This window comes from Glandiceps talaboti, chromosome 21 (assembly GCF_964340395.1).
Source record: "Glandiceps talaboti chromosome 21, keGlaTala1.1, whole genome shotgun sequence".
Taxonomy (NCBI): Eukaryota; Metazoa; Hemichordata; class Enteropneusta; family Spengelidae; genus Glandiceps; species Glandiceps talaboti.
The window spans coordinates 10,888,880-10,909,865 of NC_135569.1; the positions used below are offsets into that span (position 1 = coordinate 10,888,880).

The 20,986-nt window shown below is 37.2% G+C and overlaps 2 protein-coding genes across 2 annotated transcripts in view; both read right to left on the reverse strand.

The window, feature by feature from the left end:
* The window catches only part of LOC144451159 (high affinity cGMP-specific 3',5'-cyclic phosphodiesterase 9A-like), a 69,492-nt gene extending 63,251 nt beyond the window's left edge, over nucleotides 1-6,241 (reverse strand). Inside the window, exon 1 of the mRNA XM_078141940.1 lies at nucleotides 6,023-6,241. Coding sequence (XP_077998066.1) covers nucleotides 6,023-6,110 — 88 coding nt within the window. The 5' untranslated portion in view covers nucleotides 6,111-6,241. The remainder of the gene's footprint in view (nucleotides 1-6,022) is intronic.
* Nucleotides 6,242-11,409: 5,168 nt separating this feature from the next.
* LOC144451200 (interleukin-1 receptor accessory protein-like 1-B) lies at nucleotides 11,410-13,131 on the reverse strand. Its single transcript, XM_078142000.1, has 3 exons — nucleotides 13,128-13,131; nucleotides 12,699-12,836; nucleotides 11,410-11,771 (listed from the first exon to the last, which is right to left on the reverse strand). Exons 1-3 carry the CDS (start codon nucleotides 13,129-13,131, stop codon nucleotides 11,410-11,412), a joined length of 504 nt encoding a protein of 167 aa, XP_077998126.1.
* Between the last annotated feature and the right edge of the window lie 7,855 nt (nucleotides 13,132-20,986).

Below are 20,986 nucleotides of genomic sequence, written 5' to 3' on the forward strand. Positions count from 1 at the left end.
TTCCGGTAGTATTTGATGCATTTACTATCGTCTCAGTAAACAGGTTAAAAACGTTGGAAATTCATGTTTACATTGTTTTTACATTGCACCGATCATAGCGATGTGATAGCTACATTTTGCATCATGGTTTATATCATATATAACTGTGTGATGTCGCACTTGTGAATGCTCGAGGGGGTGGGTGGGGGGGGGTTGTCCTAAACGAACAATGTCTGCTAATTGCGCGATCGTCCCTAATGTTCATTCTCTTGTAATAAGAAAAAATAATCTAGAACATGTAACGAGAGACAAGATCACAACAAGAGTAATAAAAGCAGACAACAGCAGATGCTGAAAAGAGAGTAATGTCTGAAGAGATAAAAATGTCAACAACAAGAATGATTACATTTTCTGAAAACCATGAAGTGAAGATTGCCAATGGCCATTAGGGACACAGTAGACTCCCTCACAGTCCTCGGAGCATTGCATCTCTAAAAGGGCTGTTTTGTATGTACTGATATGTGCTGCATACATGTAGGGTTAATCATTTGTTGACGTGTTACTGCAATGCCCGCTCGGGGCGTCGCAATAACACGGAGTCACAGTAACAAGTCAACATGCCCAAGAGTATTCCGGTACAATTATTTGGTAGATATTGGTAGACATTGGTACATACAAAACAGCTAACAGTGATGCTCCCGATGGCTGGTGAGAGAGTCTAGGAGTTTAAGTCACGGTACTTAAACTTAAAGAGCAAGACTCCCTATAATTTTTCAAAACCACTACAAAGAAAAATCTGAAAGTTAATCAAATCTTCATGTATTCCTAAATCATACATTTCACTCAAAAATTATTATTAAATCTATGAATATAAGTTTATGCGCAGTCTCAACTCTGTTGCCATGGTTACATAACTGTACGATAAGTGACAAAGTCTGATTTGTGGCATATTTTGAGAACGACAGTTCTAGTGACCTTTGTACAAAGTGGAGAGGGTTGGAATGATCGATATTCTTGAGGAGATAATTTATGTAAATGAGTAAACTGTACAAAATGTATGTGGACGTCACATTTATAGATCGGGTCAGCACACTTCACGTGCATGCCACACAAAAATCACGAAACCTGAACCAAAACATTGACTGGCTGGTTAAAAAATTGCATTTGACGTCTGGCACAACAAAAATTGATTGAAATGCATGGCAGAGATGAGTTATGGCAAAGTCGGTACAGAATAAAAGAACAAACCTACGTCAACATATTAATACAATGTCTCCACAGATGCTATCGTCATGTCAGAATTAAAATGGCCATATGGAGAGGACTGGGCACTTATTTGGGATCTTTAATTTAAATTTTTTGTATCATGGCTTCCTATTTGAAAAATCAACGTGAAACAACATATGCCAAGTCCTTGTTTGAAACTCAATAATATGCAAAAGTTTAATTAATATGTAAATGTTTTGTACAATAACAAACTTTTGACATGTTTTTTTTTAGCTTTTTGCAATATATTGAGTTACAAACACACACTTTGTGAATTTTGTTTCACATTGATTTGTCAAGTAGGAAGCCATGATAAAATTGTTTTATAAATTAAAAATCCAAAATAAATACCCAACCCTCATCCATATGGCCACTTTAAAGTTTAAGCTTTGATTTTATTAACAACTGATTAGGATTAAATTGTAGATATGGCAAACATTTCTATCACAAAATTACAGAAAAAGTTGGTCTTTGAGCAAAAGATATTCTATCTAATCTTATGACTCTATACTGATAAATAAGACTAATGTGTGAACATGGGATTGAACTTCTGACCTCTTAGAACTGGCCGCTACATGATGACTGGCAGAAAATTGTGCACACCCAGGTAAATGATGTATCGATTTGTAAATAAAGCTTACAACTCTGATAAAGTCAATGTTTATCTTCAATGCATTCCATATCATTGTCTGCACAACTAGGTGGCTGCAATGTCTACATGGTATATGACAGGGGAAACCACACTGTCAATGACTTCTTTTCATTGTCTTCACAACTAGGTGGCTGCAATGTCTATGTTATATGACAGGGGAAACCACACTTCCAACTATTCCTTAGCATTAGGTGGATGCAATGTCTACATGGTATATGACGGGGGAAACCACACTTTCAACGATTCCTTAGCATTAGGTGGATGTAATGTCTATGGTATATGACTGGGGAAACCACACTGTCAACGATTCAAGATACACACAAACTGAAAGTATCGTTGCGACATGTTTATACAAGCTGTTGAATGTATGTTGATTTGATTGTACTCACAGTAGGGTAACATTTCTGATGATTTCCATGGTCTTACAATGTATACTTTTGGAGACTTCCTGTGTTTACACTACTCTGATTACAGGGTGATTATGTATCCACACAACAAAGGCATAGCTATTACCAACTGGTGTAATCTACCACATCATACAACAATGGTGTTAGTTTGTGTCTATCTTTAATAGTGAGCTGACAGCTTGGTTTCCATAGTAGTAGTAGTAGTTGTATGCTTAGTACACTGATCTAACCTCAACCACAAGGTTGTGAATAGGATATAACTGTGAATAGCCAAGTAAAGGCCACATAGAAATCACTAAGGCTTAGAGTCAAGACACTTTAAACACAACACTGTTGCGCGATTAGTCTCAAAATTCATAGAAGTCAAGGGCACATAGACTACTAAACATTGTCTCTAGACAACCAAATTAGCAGTAGTCCAGGATACATACTACTAAACATTGTATCTAGACTACCAAATTAGCAGTAGTCCAGGACACATAGACTACTAAACATTGTATCTAGACTACCAAATTAGTAGTAGTCCAGGACACATTGACTACTAATCATTGTATGTAGACTACCAAATTAGCTGTAGTCCAGGACACATTGACTACTAATCATTGTATCTAGACTACCAAATTAGCAGTAGTCCAGGACACATAGACTACTAAACATTGTATCTAGACTACCAAATTAGCAGTAGTCCATGACACATACATGTAGACTACTAAACAGTGTATCTAGACTACCAAATTAGCAGTAGTACAGGACACATAAACTACTACACAGTGTATCTAGACTACCAAATTAGCAGTAGTCCAGGACACATAGACTACTAAACATTGTATCTAGACTACCAAGTTTATAAGGTGGTTGTCTATTTGGTCAATGAAAACTAATAGAAAAGACTGAGAAGCAACTAAGAAACATGTTTGAATCGGTGTATTAGGTCTTGGATAAACTTAAAAACTTGTTCCCTATACTAGTAAACCTCATTAGAGTTTTTTCAATGCACCAACCTGGTGACAAGACTCTAAACATTTTCTTCATTCCAACCAACCATATAATAAAATGCAAGAATGTAGCAAATATTGACATTTTTATTTTCTTTGGTTTTGATCTACAACATTACATTGACTCCTGGTGACATAGGAGTTAAAGTTATATTTTGTATATGTTATCACTTCAAGATCAGCCGGGTTTATACTAAACACTTTAATTTACAAACACATTAGTTTTTAATCAAAATAGTTTAAAGGCCAATGTCAGATCAGGACTTTATTTTGAATAAAAAGGAAGTTTCTCTCAGATCTATAATGGGTTCTACCCTATGATTTCACCTAATAATCAGGGTTCTACCCAGGCCTTTATAGAGTACTGGGTTCCAGCCTATGATTTCACCTGATAATCAGGGTTCTACCCAGGCCTTTATAGAGTAGTGGGTTCCACCCTATGATTTCACCTTATAATCAGGGTTCTACCCAGACCTTTGTAGAGTAGTGGGTTCCAGCCTATGATTTCACCTAATAATCAGGGTTCTACCCAGGCCTTTATAGAGTAGTGGGTTCCATCCTATGATTTCACCTGATAATCAGGGTTCTACCCAGGCCTTTGTAGAGTAGTGGGTTCCACCCTATGATTTCACCTGATAATCAGGGTTCTACCCAGGCCTTTATAGAGTAGTGGGTTCCAGCCTATGATTTCACCTGATAATCAGGGTTCTACCCAGACCTTTGTAGAGTAGTGGGTTCCACCCTATGATTTCACTTAATAATCAGGGTTCTACCCAGGTCTTTATAGAGTAGTGGGTTCTACCCTATGATTTCACCTGATAATCAGGGTTCTACCCAGGTCTTTGTAGAGTAGTGGGTTCCATCCTATGATTTCACCTTATAAAAATTCAGGATTCACTCCAGACCTTTATAAAGTTATCGGTTCCACCCTATGATTTCACTGCATAATCATGGTTCACCCCAGACCTTTAAAAAAGTTATAGGTTTCACCTATGATCTCTTAACAGCAATAAAACTTAATTACCATAACATAACCTTTTTGTTGTTATCTAAATTGATGACTCTATTATCATTTTCTGATGAAAGCACTGAAATGCAGGCCCTATTTTCGTACAAACTGCCTTAATATTTTTCATGCATACGGTAAACCAATCTACTATCATGTACTACAAGAATTATACTTTCCTCTTCAATTCAAAATCTTCTGTTCTATTCTGCAAAATCTTTTGCACCGATATTTTCTTCTCAAGCAATGCACAAGAAGTAGAATTATCAGAATGTTTTCATTTCATTAACTTGATTTTTTTTTTCTTTTGGCAAAACATATTTTGGTGTATATACATGTATTTATTTTCATACGTATGCAATAATAATTGAATTTTGTATGTGTATTCAACACAACAAAACATCTAAATGTGGGTTTGATTTTACATGCATCAATTCCTACAAACATCTGCGAAAAAAACCCTGAATTTCTGTGTTCAATCCTCTTAACGTCTGCAACAAATAAAACTACCTTGAAATGCCACAGATTATGAAGCACTGGGATTAAGTTGTTTACAGCTATCTATTACACCACTATTCTAAAACAAATGCTCTTTTTTTTCTCTCCACCACATTTTCTAAATTCTATAGTTATTTATCACACCATTGTTATTACAAAAATATACTCTTTCTCTCTCCAACCCAAACTTATTCTGTCTAAATTTTGTTTCACATGTGGTGTACACTTCATAAACAAACATGATTGATGACGTCCTTGGAATTTAACATCAACAAAAAAATGAAATTTCCTACATACGTTAGTTACATGTTAAACTCAGTAATATAGGAAATCGTTATTTTGTGACACCTTTGATGCATTTTCACACGCTATAACGTAATACTTGGACTAGTCAGGTCAGAAACAGAAACTGAAGCTGTCAGATTTTATACTTTTCTAGATGTACTAAAAAGTTCAACGCCGCGGTAAGGAGTGGGGTATCAAAACTGAACAAACTGATCCTTTTACAAGGATAATATGGTAAACCCAAACAAAACTACGTCAAGCAGAAACGTTAACCAAACAGAATGAAAAGGACTTTATAATTTAAAGAGTTTACACAAGTAAAACTGTGCAAATTACTGTTTCGAGTGTGACCCGACATGCCTACTGTCGTGGGCTGTAACTCTGCCAAGACATTATTAGTGCTAATAGGACTTTACATAAACGAGTACACTTCCACCCCTAATTTCAATGCGGAATCGCTGACGTTTACACAGCAGACGTTGCTACACTCATTCCAGTTTTATCGCTCGGGTCAACACAGGGTGCTCGAAGAATACACTGTTAATTTTTGTAATACCCGGTCGAAATATTCATGTGGTCAACTTAGCGTGCGTTACGCTATACAGATGTCCTACTGCTACAAGGACGGGCGTAATGATATGTTTATTTAAAAATACATCGAAGTCGAACATGCATAACCAGGCATGCCATCGCCGTTACAATATGTGTTTCAACCGTCTCCAGAGATATATACACACTCAACATACTACTATAGTTCTGTAATAACTCCCGTTCTAAAAGCGCCGATTAAATGTATATAAGACATTTGATAGTTCATTGTCATTGTAACATTACAAAATAGTTAAATACTGATCGTAAAATAGCTATTCTGAGCAGTCGAACACTCTCCTTGTACGAACACAACCTTACAAAACATATACTACACTGTACGTACCTTTGATATCATCGGCTGGGAAATCATTCCGGAACTCGGCCTGTTCGGGTTTGCCATCAACGGTGAAATATATCACCTTCGTAGTCATTCTCGTCCCCTCGACGTCTCACACGTCTACTATACACCTTTCCCGACCAATAGTTTCTTAATATGATGAAATTCTTTTACAAATATCCACGATTTCTCGGCAGTAGGCAGTCACAACACCACACCATTCAATGTGCGCTAACACAGCTCGTTTGAGTCAATCAACAAATCGGCATAGTGGGACCATACCATTAGTAGACAAAGGGGTGGTCAGTGTATCATAGCTACGGGGTATCTAGCTGGTTAACCACTATACGTGGGCCATTTAGAGCCATATAGCCTGCGGTTATCCTAAATAGCAGATAGGGTTGGGTACATTTATCTTTTTATTTACCATTTTTTTGTAATGCAGTGTCGGATATACTCATTAAATATAAACCCATACATAATCTACAAAACGACAGTGCGATTTACAAGGCCTTACTAGTTGCCCAACGAATAATGCCAGTTGTCTCAATGATCGTAAAAATCGTACTTTTAAAGTAACAAGTGCTGGGTACGGGGCGACATACATCAGCCCCGGGCAATCAGGAGACAAAACCACGGCGTCAATATCGGTCACGTTGTCTCGGGTCATGTACGTTGCTAGCGTAACGAAACAAGTACGTGACTATCCCGATGAATTATATTTCCAGAATAGATTTTATTTCTGAAAACAGGTGGTTGGAGACGTTATTGGAGCTAGTGTTCTGCTTTGCATTATTTGAATGACAATGTTCTCCCTGACTGCACTACTTCCAATACATTCACAATATATATTAGTAGCACCGTTTATTTTAGGTTGAAATAAAACTAAATGATTGGTTATTTTATAGCGTACCTATGATTCTCTCTATCGAAAAGGGGGGTTTCTTTGTGAAGGCTACATCAATTTGGAACGAGAAATCTAAATTACGAGGGGGGGGTGAAAAGACAACATTAATGTGTTTATAATTTAAGCCCTTGTCACATAAGTCCGCATAGTGCCTGGGGGTATTGTGATAAATAAGAGAGAGCTATTTGTCATAAAGAATATACGTTCTTTGCCATGCCATAATCAAATTCATGCTACATAATTATTTTGGCCAAAATGTTAATGAGTATGCAGAAATTTGAATATGATGACAAAGTGTAGTACATATATAAAGATATTATTACTGCAGAGAATGTGAGAATGTCGATTAGTCGGACCACAGGCACTCGTAACCAGTGAGTCTTACATGTAATATTATAAACAAAATGTCAGCTCGTCGGACCACAGGCACCCGAAACCAATAAGCTATAAACAGAGTGTCGACTATATAGTCAACATCAATTAATACTATAGGCCATTCCAGATTGCAAACAGGAAATTGAGAATACAGCGCCCTCACTCAAATTGGGGTATCATCACCTCATAGTACTATTTCTTAAGAGCTGTGTCCCTTGGTATTCTGTAGAAGTGTAAATCAGGGGTGTCTTTCGTATTGTTCAGACATCGAGGAAAGCAACAGTGTTCTATGGTTAACCGAGTAACCTATACCATGTATACCCCCAAGGTACACACAGACAGGAAGTAGAGCGCCACCATGGCAAATTTTGGAAAGACCTATTATTAAGTTTACAGAGGTCAAGATCCCACTCTACCGTATTATATCCAATGTACCCCCTTCCACTCCAATCCCGTGAGACCAACTCCCCTTCTCATATAATTGATAAATTCATGGTTGTCATCAGCAATAAGATTGATATATGTTCTGATATTACAATACAATGGTGGCAATGATGGGATGTGGCAGCAGTGGGATTTGACAGTGGTGGCAGCGATGGGATGCCACTGGCAAAATCACACAAAAAACAAAGTAAAGTTAGATAATACAAGATATAGTGTAACGCTCTCCTAATTCCATTTTCTAAACTATATGGCCTCCCCGAGAACCGCTTTTTGTATGACCCCTTGTAATTACTGAAGACTCACTGAACTCAATTTGACATTCCGGGTGCAAGAACAGTGCAAGATATTCAGAATATTTAAGTGTTGTACAATTTGCACAGCTGTTGCACAATTTGCACAGCTGTTTTTCATCCTTTTTTGACTAAGATTCTGCTGTGTTCTCTCTGTTCTTTTCAAAGCTCCCATACTTTACACATGTATAGCTAAAACTAACCCCTCAGGCCCATCGATGACTGTAGACAACCTCGTGACCTGTATATAATAAAAAAGATCCGTATACATTTTGTCAAAAAATTGACAAGGTGTGACGTACATTTTGTCTGGGCTATATTTGTTTGTTTAATCATTGACTCGACACAAAAACACGCCTACAATGTCAAGATACGAATACAATGTCTGATCCAAGAAAAAGAATGTTCGTAGAACAAAAAAAAATAAGGGGTGCGTCTTTCATGAGTCTATGAGTCGTTCAAAAGATGGTTGTTTTGACTCGTGACACGGTGTTAACATACAAATTGTGGAATTCAGCCACCTTAGTAGGTGGGCAATGTGTAGTGAACTCGAAAGTGTTCAGAACTAGAAAGGGTTGAGATCACGTGATGTCTTGTGATGACATCATGACGGTTCATATCTTTATACAGCGAGTCACTCAGCGGAAAAACGCAATACTAGCGATTACCTCTTGAAAGCAAAGTGAACGAGCCAACTTCAGTAAACAAGTCTCCTACGTATATATTCTGATGCACTGAGATTATGCGGAGATTATTTTATGTCTTTTGTCTCATATATATATATATATATATATATACATATATATATTGTCCCATAAGAGCAGTTAAAATGATTAAAAACCACGACGTCATTCACCCTGTCTCTACAACATATAAACCATGCACTTTTTTTATATTTTTGATGTCTGCTTTTACCTGTATTTATTGATTTTGATGTTGTTCTTCCGAATAGCTTCTAGCTACCAAATATACATATTCGGTAACGTTGCACATAAAATCTTTCTTCTGTTTTGTTGTTGCTGATTAAGTTTGACGAGTACGATCAACATAAATATGAACAACAGAAAACGATGGACATTTTTTTACCACTGGGGGCGCTTCTGCGACTTTTGCAAAATATCCACTTCATACAAAATCACAAAAAAGTCATGTTATTCTCAACACATTAATTTCAACACAGACAAGTAAGAAGTGTGTTACTTGTCTGTGATTTAAAATAACTTAAAACGCTTTGAACCTCCAGTAACTAACTACACGGACATTTACCATCATATTTGTTTTTGCATGACCTGCATATTCGCCTTACTAGCATTCAAGTTGTACTTGAGTCGCAGAAGTATGTGTAAGGGTGTATTGACCAAGCTCTCTCAACATCCCAGTTTCTTGGCGAAACTGCTGTCGCTGTCACTGTTTATACACTGACATCACGTCAGTTTACACTACTAAGTATGATGAACTAGGACTGAGGAAATTTGGCTATCAGAAAGGAATCAGTTTTCAGTAATTTTAGCGGACTAGAGCAAAGAGGTTCAGAGGTATTAACCCTTTGAAAGGGACTAATTGCTGTATGTATGACTATATATCGCTATATCCAAGATGAAGAATGTAGGAGAAAGAAGGAAATAGCGATAAATGCTAATACAGCCCTATCTTTTCTCGATTGTGATGATGTAAACTGTATTTTTTAAGCATATGCAATACTACGATTTACCGACATGAAAAAAATAGATGTCCAGATGTTCAGCGTCATCGTACAGTTTAATTGCTGAAGACTTTCGTTGAATATGACGACACTAGACTTATCGTAGAGGCTATCTCTTGGCCTTCTGCAACCCCCCCCCCCCCAACAATGTTCGATGTTTATTACAAGGAAACGAGTGACAGACTTACCATCACCGAGGAAGTTTTTAGTTTAAGTACCCAAGTTTCAATTCCTATGAGAACAAACGAATAGCTTTGACAGTTTGTCAAATTTCAAGTGAAAAACATTCAAAAAAGTCACTTATAACTCATAATGTATTTATCTTGTCTTTACTGTAAAAAAAATAATATATAGAAAACATAAACCAATGAACACGTATTTCAGAAGACCTTCAGATTTAAAAGCCATGGCAACGGATAGCCTATAAACTACTTTACCACGTGATGTTTTGATAGTCTAGTTAATTATGACAAAAATTATAATAGTCTTTTGTAAGCCTTTCCTCATTTTGTTCCAACTTTAGCTTTACTCACGTTCGAGATTTTTTTAAAGACATTCAAGAGGGTCCAAAATGTATTCGGATACATAGGTCCCTCCCCTCCCTACGCCATAAATGGATCAGTCTTAAGTTACTTTCTTCTGCGTTGTCAGAAGACTACATAATTGTGCTAATGACCTTAATTTGAAACCAATTCACACCTTGATTGTACTTTTGTAAGTTTACTGCGTACCAAGTTTCTATAGTGGTCTGAGGTTATTGTTCATCCTAAGATACTAAAGGTCACTAACTTCTTTAAAATGGACACTGACCTTGAAAAAATTGAAAGGACAAGCGCTGATATCAGTACCAATATAGATTCAAGTTGAAGGTAACTTAATTTAAGAAAGCAAGTAAATTTAATTTATGTGTAAAGTCGATTCCACCAGTGAGGAAATGATGAGATACAAACAGACTGACTATAAATGTAAATAAAAACTAAAGACATGGTAATCAGAAGTAGATAAAAATAGAAAAGAAGTCCGGGGTTGTATAACGCTGAAAACAAGCTTATGAAAGCAACTGATTGTACATCTTTATTCGGATTTGTATAGACAATTATTTAACCTAGAAAGCACACATTGTATGCAAATTTACCGGAATGAGTTTTTATCAGGTTGTGCTAAATAGTTCCATGTTCTATTCTTGTACAATGCTTAAAGTCTTAAAGTCTTAAAGTCTGGGGAAGAGCATGTAAAACACACCTAAGGGAGATCCTACTTGGACACAAAAGGTTTGTTAGAATCATTCCAGGTACTAACTGCACTATTCAAACAAATTCGTATTCTCGATATCTGCAAACAGTTTAGGTGTAACCATCAAACTGGTGTTTTTGTTCACCATACAATTAATGATAACTTTCTTTGCACAAGGGCTGTATTTCGTATGTAAGTCATTGTCACGGTATGAGACGGAAATTAAACATCTCCCAATGGTCTGATGCCAGTCTGTATTTACAACGACAACTTTATATAATTAAGGGGTTTTGAATACACGTTCTACTATGCTCCTAATAAAGTTGAGGACATTCTTCATACACAAAACTAAAAATAAATAACAAACTCAAAAGATTTCAAGACTATATTAACGACTCTCAATTAAGGTACTGGTGCCATTCTACGGTCTCAGTGTTCTGTTCTACACATACACAACAATAGGCTCCCTTTTCATAATTTCACACTTGTCGTTGCCAAGTTTTAATAATTTAATATGCAACTCTTTCCAAAACTGACTCGTGTGTTTACGGTCATCTTCTTTCCATTTCAGACATCTAGTAACTCCAACCACGTGTTTCAAAGCTTTGTCCATTTCTTGTTCGTGTCCATGGAGATCTTCCAACATAACAATGATGAGCCGGCTATTCAGACAGACAGTGTGACGCAGTGCTACTTGAAACTGGAAGTTGCACCACCCTTCACGTCCTGTTAGATAGTTAGGTGATAATATGAGAAGGCAACATCGACTTCTTTCGATAAAGCGTATTACTTCTTCGGCGTAGGCTGTGAGTGAAAAAGAACACATGAAAACTTAAAGCTTGCTGGTGTGTTGTAAATCCACTGATTTGAACAGAACATCCGGGATATTCATTTGTCCAGTGAGGCATTGACATCCCTACATATGCTAGCTCCTCTGCAGTACCAAAGCAAAACATGCTAAACAGACAAAGCCAAATTCTTTAGCGCGTGTTTCAATATATACTTAGTCTCGGTTACCCAGACTTTCAGCGCTTGAGAGGTCTCGTAGGCAGAGCCCCCAGCGGCGAGAGTCTGGGTAACCGAGACTAATATATAATACTAGTATACTATAGGAGTACAACTATAGGAATACAGAGGGTGTAGTGAGGCTAGTGACTGGTAGAAAGATGCAAAGAAGGCGGAATACGTTGCCCTGTATCTCGTTAGAGGGTGGGTGGGGTGGGGTACATCTTGCGTTAAATTTGAAATCCGCATCATTCCTGTCCCATCGTCTGGCGGTACTAAAAATAGTACTAAAGAACATAGGAACGCGTAATCTCACTTTTATGGGTGGATAAATAGAATATATAACGTTTAACGAATAGGAATGAGATTACTACTTTTACTACAGTTTGCTTGTATAAATGGATATATACAAAAAAATACAAATGCCAATTATGCTGCCAATAGTTTTCCTTGTATCAAGCGAACATGCATATTTTCTGGAAAGTACGTTTATTCGTAGCACCAGTATTCGACAGCGTATCCTGCGCCGGTATAAATCCACAATCAAGGCAACATTACGCGTTCATGTGCTACAGAACATACTATACGTGTATTCTACAACACACAAATTATTGAGTTAAAATACTTCAATTTCATTACTCGTCTTGTCTACCGTAAAATGAATATTTTAATAAAATATAACTCCATAACTATATAATACAATTTTTTATACGGATCAACACGTACCAGTCCCAGGTATAAAGTCTTTATCTTCTATTCGGACTTGAAACCCCCATTCCGTTTCCAGTTTGGGTAGAATTTTGTTTTTGATGAATTTCAGATCTTTGTAGGCGTACGACACAAATACATCAAACTCCTTGTCGTCTGTAAGAAGTAAAAATGGCGTTTAAATATATACAAACCATTCTTAATCTACCACCATAGCTAAGACTGTTGTTGTTGTTGTTGTTGTTGTTGTTGTTGTTGTTGTTGTCGTCGTCGTCGTCGTCTTAATCCTCCCAAGAAAGAGAAGTGTTACAAAAATAAAGGACAATAAATTAAAGAAGACAATATTTCGAAAGTTCTGGTTTGAAATAAAGGTAAAATTCGAAACTAGTTGTCATACGCATGAAATTAAATACAATATCAAGAAGTGTTTCTTCTGCCGATTATTACTCATAGTTTATCGAATCGTCATTACAAAAATTCAAACATAAAAATAAATTATGTTGATCAAATATTGGATAAAAGCCTCGAGACGAAAATGACAAACACTTTTCTCCTATTGAATTTAGAATGAACGAACTACATGTAACTGCAATGTTTTCACGATAAAAGTTATATTTTTTTTGAGATTCACACAGACAGATTTATTGATCGAGAAATCTTTTTACTGGACTTGCGTCAAAGAACACAGATACGGATTATGTCTGTTGAGAAAATGCAGCAGTCGATAATTACATATATCCTTTGGGTGAATTACACAGAACATCAATTGTACCACACAATAAGAAAACCATTTCTATCAATGCAAAGGAAAGTGTATAGAATTGGATATGTATCATGATAAAAATCCTGCACATGACGTGACTACGGACTAACCTTGATATCCCGGATGACGTTTCCAACATTGACGTACGTTCAGATAATAGAACAGTTTGATATCCAGGCGAAAGTACCAAAGTGAGACTGTTACTATGGCAACTATCAGGACTAGTATGATGAGTGTTATGAAGAGATGTAGAAAGATAAAGAATGGCTTCTCGACTGGAATACCTTATGGGTTGGAAAAAATGAGATATCGTGGCTTATTATTTGTATGTATGTATGTATGTATGTATGTATGTATGTATGTATGTATGTATGTATGTATGTATGTAGGTATGTATGTATGTATGTATGTATGTATGTATGTATGTATGTATGTATGTATGTATGTATGTATGTATGTATGTATGTATGTATGTAGGTAGGTAGGTAGGTATGTATGTATGTATGTATGTATGTATGTAGGTATGTATGTATGTATGTATGTATGTATGTATGTATGTATGTATGTATGTATGTATGTATGTATGTATGTATGTTTTCTTTCAAGCAATTTTCTTTCAAGCTTCTTCAACTAAAACTAGAGGTCATAGTTTGAAAATATATAAGGTCAGATCAAGGCTTGACATTCGCAAACATTTCTTTAGTCTCAGAGTCATTGATATTTGGAACAGTTTACCGGAGTCAGCTATTACTGCTTCATCAGTTAATCAGTTTAAGGCATTTGTTGATCACCACCTCAGAACAGTAAGGGGTCTTTAAAAGCCCGATTGGCTTCCTACCCCAATAAATTCATGGTAAATTCATGGTAAATCATGTATGTATATTGTGTAAGTATATTCATGCATGTGCTTGTATGTTTATGTCAGTCTGACTATCTCTGTGCGCAAAACGTTTGTTTGTTTGTTTGTTTGTTTGTTTGTTTGTCAGTGTCTAAACATTCATTCATGTATTAAGCGTACCACAAAATACACATGAATAACAAAGTCCATGTTTCGCGTATGGATAACTCAGAAAGGTTCTTTTAAAAAATGTGTGTTCTTGAAACAAACACAACAGATGCCAAGAATTACTAGTTACATAATTTTACAAAATATAAACCAGAAATACGACAGACGAATACAACTAAAACGTGAATCTGTTGATACAAGAATGGCGTCTGATCAACAAATCGTATAAAATATAGCAGGCATGTGAATACATGTATCTGTGTTTTTGTATGCACTATATCCTTCTCAAGAAGCACTGTCACCTGACACTAAAAATCGAATTGTTATCATTTACTGTGGAAAACGGATTTACCACGACAGTTCAACGTGTAACGTTCTCGTTCTACTGCATCACACCTCTAAGAATACTGCGCCCCCATGCGGCGATATTGTAACAATATATACCTGGCGATAAGATGAGCTGCACTTCTTCTCGCCCTTTGTTGTTTTCTGCAACCAGAATGTATCGACCCAGTGCATCAGACTGTAGGTCACTTATTGTAAGGTATGTCATGACATAATTTTCATGATCTCTGCAATGAGTAAATGTTACAATTTATTAGCAGGACTGTCTTGGCTCACATTGTGTGTTCAATCACTCAAAGCCACCCACATTTATATAGTAAATAAAAAAGTACACCAGACCCTTGAGGGGATGGATTCTGAACGTCTAGGACTCGACGTCTCAGAACAGACAATGCAAAGTACAAGTGAGTACCGGGGACAAGCACGGTAGACTTGAACAAATGAAAACAAACAACTATTTGAACCTATTCCTTGGTCACATTGTTAATTTTCTTTTAGATTTAAACGACTTTAACCAAAGACACGGACTTCCAAAGTTGAACCAGTATAATTAATGAGGTTATATCATCACCCCCTGGCCATTTCTTTTGCGTTTCAGTTCTGTTGGTTGTCTGAGGTTTCTGAATGGCTATTTATAAAGTCCTTGGGCAAGATTTGGACCACTTTTGTACCCTAGTGAACCCAACTGCATGGATTGTCAAAAGCTGATATATAGTCTCGTCCGGTTCCACTGATGTCCATATGTGGTAAGAGAATTTATATTGAAGCGCGCCCCCTGCGGTCGGAAGATGGGTATACAGGAGCACAATCATAGTTCAATTTTTTCCAAAACGAATTTAGCCATTGTATTGCCAATAGTACTGTAGTCTAGTTCCTATACAGTTACACCCCCACTCACATAATCTAGTTCACAAACAGTATTGTTACCATTTACACCTCCACTCACACAGTCTAGTTCCTATACAGTATCGTTACCATTTACACCTCCACTCACATAGTCTAGTTCCTATACAGTATCGTTACCATTTACACCTCCACTCACATAGTCTAGTTCCTATACAGTATCGTTACCATTTACACCTCCATTCACATAGTCTAGTTCCTATACAGTATCGTTACCATTTACACCTCCACTCACATAGTCTAGTTCCTATACAGTATCGTTACCATTTACACCTCCATTCACATAGTCTAGTTCCTATACAGTATCGTTACCACTCACGGTGGTTTAGTTAGAGACCATATTGACATCCAGACTATAACAATGGCGACGTTGGATCTATTTTCCTCGTCTGTAAACAGACCATTTCGACACCTCATGATTCCTTACCTTGTATCCTTTTGTTCTGTATATATTGACTTGAACTCTTGCAGGTCTTTTAATTTATTGATAAACGATCTGTTGTTATCAAAGCCTTGTTCCTCTTTCATCCAGAATACGTCCTTATCATGAATACTTCCTGGTCCGAAGTAAAACTGGCAATGAAAACGAATTTCTGTATCAACACCAATTAAAACTGATTTGTTTTCACAGTCTGGTGAGCTGGTAAAAATGGGACCATCGTCAATCGTTGGAGCTATTGGATATAAATAAACAGAGACTTATATATAAAGAATCGATTTCCAATTTCACAAATAGTCTGCAAATAGATAAATTATGAGCATCTTCGATTGAATAAATATTTGCTATTCCCTCCAAAAGATATACCAATTATTTTAAAAGAGAAAATACATCTCAGACGACATGTACAGTTCATAAGATCTATTCTCGTAAGTCAGAGCACATGTTTCTGCGGGAGTAATGAAATGTGGGTCTTGGACGGTGCCGTAAAAGAGGCTGTCGTTTACGACGATGATGAGATCAAATTCAGACAACACACATTTTTGTTGGTTGTCAAGTTACAAACATACTGATTTTGTTGTATTGGTTATCGAACTTAGTTGTAGGGATGTTTCAAAGCTTACTCACACTCACAAACACTCCAAGTCATCTTCCTCACATCACAATTGTGTCCCTAAACCCAACCACCTGCTGGACCACTAATAATAATTAAGGAGTCTTTGAACTTTTGCTGTTACTTAAAATTTGTGCAAGAAAATCTTGTCCATTTTCAGTTCAAACCAAGAAACAAGGGGTCACCATACAATTTCTTGAACGGGGGGGGGGGGTCAAAATGATAAATAACCAATTGTAGAATCAAAATGACAGTCGAACTCTGTTGGGAAATGAATGATTTCCTTGGTGCGTCTTGGACGGTGCCGTAAAAGAGGCTGTGTGGTTTACGACGATGTTGAAACAGGACGGTGAACCCCAAATTCCTTTTAGTATTTCAAAGGAACCAGGAACAAACTTTTCAAGTGTCGCAGTTTGGAAAAAAAAATTGAATAACTTTCGTTTTCAGGAAAATTTGTCCGCGAGGCGCAATCTACCTTTATACTTACGGAAAACGTGAAGAAACATTTCAGCCATTAACCTATGGTTTGTATAACGATCTGTAATTCGGCACGTATAGTTAGCTTGGTCTAACTCCGTGACACTATGAAATATCAGACTTTGATTCATATTAAATGGATCAGGATATATAATATCTGTGTCTGTCTTGTTATTCCAGGGATATTCCACAGAATCCTTGTACCAAATTGTTTTTATATCATTACCACTGACACAACAATGTAACGATTTATAGTGGTCACGGGTGGCAAATTCAACCTTGGGTACAGCCTTCGTGAATTCTAGTCTTGAATCTGAAAATAAAACGATACAAAATGTTATAAATGTCGTCAGTGCGTGTGCATGTGCGTGTGCGTGTGCGTGTGCGTGTGCATGTGCGTGTGCGTGTGCGTGTGCGTGTGCGTGTGCGTGTGCGTGTGCGTGTGCGTGTGTGTGTGCGTGTGAGTGTTTGTTTTGCTTCGGGATTCATTATTCAGATTCTAATTTTAGGGTCGGGTCTTGAATGGACTGAAATACCTCGTGTCGCTCCATCCTCCCCGGCCTCCGATGTGTGAGGGCGCCCGTCATGGCGTACCGTACAGACCGAGGGGACCAAATAAGGAAACGACTCCTGTACGTACACATGACTAAGACATAAGCGTCATATACAGTGCCATTGGTGTTGTCACATAAATCTTATTTCATACTAGTTCATTTGGAAAGTTTATGTATGCCTTTGAAAATTTGTTAGTGCCTGCAGTTTCTTATAAAACCACCTGACGTTTATTCTGTTTTAACATAGTAATACAATGAACAGTACTTCACTTATAAATACAACATACTTTGATATTACATGTCTTGACGAAAGGTAAAAAGGGGAAGTGGTCCGTTCTCACCACGAATTCTGTAGGCGTGTTGTATAATGCATAGTTTGTGGGTTTTCTTTGTATCGGGGCAACTGGATGAGTAATGCTACCCGAGTATAAAAATGAGTACAAAGGTCAATCCCAAAAAGGGAAGTTATTGAATCTATTTTCCTGGACGAGTTTTCCTACTAATTTACAGTTACGGAGTTATTGCTATGTCAACATAATAATTGAAAGGAAGGTTAGACACACACTCATAAAAGAACCACCTGTTACACCAGGACTGGACCATCATTCTTTTTATGGCGCTTGTATTTGCAAGAGGAAGCCATTTATTCTGTCGCGGTGTATCACTAAACTGACTCCAAGTTACTGTTTGGGCACAACCATGTAACAATTTGCATGTTGCGTGTATTGATAGTAGTTTAATACAGTTGTCTAAACATATCGAGGAGCGTCTCTACCGAAGTGGGACGTTTGTAGTATATGACCTTAACAAAACTTCAGTTTATCCAATAATAGTTTGAGGGTGGCAGAGTCATGCATCACAAGAAGTCACGTCCTCAACACATAAAATAAAAAGACTACCCCCCCCCCACCCCCAAATAAATAAATAAATAAATATGCAGCTAAAATAGAGAGAGCGAGCGAGAGAGAGAGAGAGGGAGAGAGAGAGAGAGAGAGAGAGAGAGAGAGAGAGAGAGAGAGAGAGAGAGAGAGAGAGAGAGAGAGAGAGAGAGAGAGAGAGAGAGAGAGAGGGGGGGGGGAAGAGATAGTCATAAGAAATCCTTTCATATAAATTATATTTTAAATCTATCTCATTGTCACCTCCTTTTCCATAGAGAGAAAATGATAATCAAATAACATTTGACTTACCAAAAGCACGTTTATTCTTTGAGTCCAGGCACGTGAAACTGTTACAGTAATCAGCGCACTTAGCTACTGATATTACACCATAGATAAATACCAGCTTTGAAAACATCTTTGACATATAACAACGCTATCGGATTGAGATGATCTTCGCACAAGTCATACGATATAGTGAAATCTTAAAGAGTAAAGACTGTGTCTTCAACGGACTGTCACAGTGAAATACTGTAAAAGTGGATTGACGACTGAGAATGGATAGAATCGATGCAATGCCACAACCGCTCCATCTGCTGTTATACCTCAACTTTTTAAATAATCATTTTTTGGGGTCAGAATAAATCAAAACTTTAAGGGGAATCCCGTATGGATTCACAATTTGTAGGATAAAAGACACGTGGTATACTAACATTGTTGTGTTTCCTAGGTTCTAAAGCAACATAGCGTGGGTGAGTTGAAGTGGACTGAACCGGGGATTGACGTACTCGTGGGTGTTCTGTAATAGTATATCCGGCCGCGGATACACATGTATACGAACTATGGGAACCAGTGCAGGTAAACAAGGAAGTCCAAAGTCTATGTATTGTTTTGTCGAATAGACACATCGACGACAGTATACAGTGAGTCACCTCTTCGTAGTGTGGATGCCAACGATACCGTAGAGGGACTAAAGTACCCCTTAGCGCGCAGACCTCTATAGTGGTCTGAGCCTTTTGTAACATGCCATGGTACATGGTTGACATCGTCCTTGATACCAAAAGTTTGTGGCGATTTTTAACTTACGTTTAGAAAAGCAACGTATTTTTTAGTATGTACATTAGGGATTATACTTGTACAAGCTGTGAGAGTATAATAACGATAATTTTGAGGGTACAATCTTCCTTTCAATCAGAACTGGTGACATTTTTTGTATTTATCTGAGAGAGTGAGTGAGTGAGTGAGTGAGTGAGTGAGTGAGTGAGTGAGTGAGTGAGTGAGTGAGTGAGTGAGTGAGTGAGTGAGTGAGTGAGTGAGTGAGTGAGTGAGTGAGTGAAATTGATTAACAGATAAATAGAAAGATAATTCTACGCGAACTAGTTATCTACCATGTTTTAGTGACTTGGTTTTATAGGAAGATAAAGGGAGGTAACCAATATAGCAGTTGACGGAAAGTCGGATTTTGTCTGTATTTCATGAGTTAAAGCCCATTTCTAGTTACCGTTCACCAACCGACACTGTCCGATAACAACCGAGCAGAAACAAATAACGAACTGTATATTATACACGAAGATAACAAGATTACAATTTCTTGCTACATTTTCTACACCATTTCAACGTAGTGCAACCACAGGGAGCGCAGACTCAGTTAGTTTTGTTTACAAATACAAACAAACAAGTAAACAAAAAAACAAAACACAAACAAATAAACAAACAAAATAAACCGACACATGAGTAGATACATACATGAGTAAACGACAACAAACCAACGAACAAACAAACACTACCCCCCCCCCCCGACACAGACACGTGACGCCAATGTTTTGATGCCTACATTTAACGTCAGCTTGGTGGCATGTTAGTTTATTTAGACAAAATGTCGCAAGAAATTGTATTCAACCTTGTTATCTTGTAGCACGTACAATGTCTTATTGGTCCGCTCAACGGTAAATTGAAACGGGTTATAATAAAATAACAGTGAACAATTATTTTGTGAAATACTAGTATTCTTTATATGGAACGTTTTAATCACCGTAATGTTACCCTAAATGTCAACAAGTTAGTTGGCATTTATCAAATTCAAATGGCTTCATTTTAATTTTTGTGAATTAGTATCTCTCTAACCCGGATGTTAAAAACCTTACATGTAAACATTTTGATGTACCGTTAAATACCTCGGAACATCCCCTCTCCCGCCCTTCCCGTCACAAACTCCACAGGACAACAGCCAATGTTCACAATTGCATAGTTTAGACTGTCGTGTCGCAGATAGCATGATATCGCCAGACTTTGCCATCGTGTTTATTGCTCGATAATCTCGGATTATCTTCG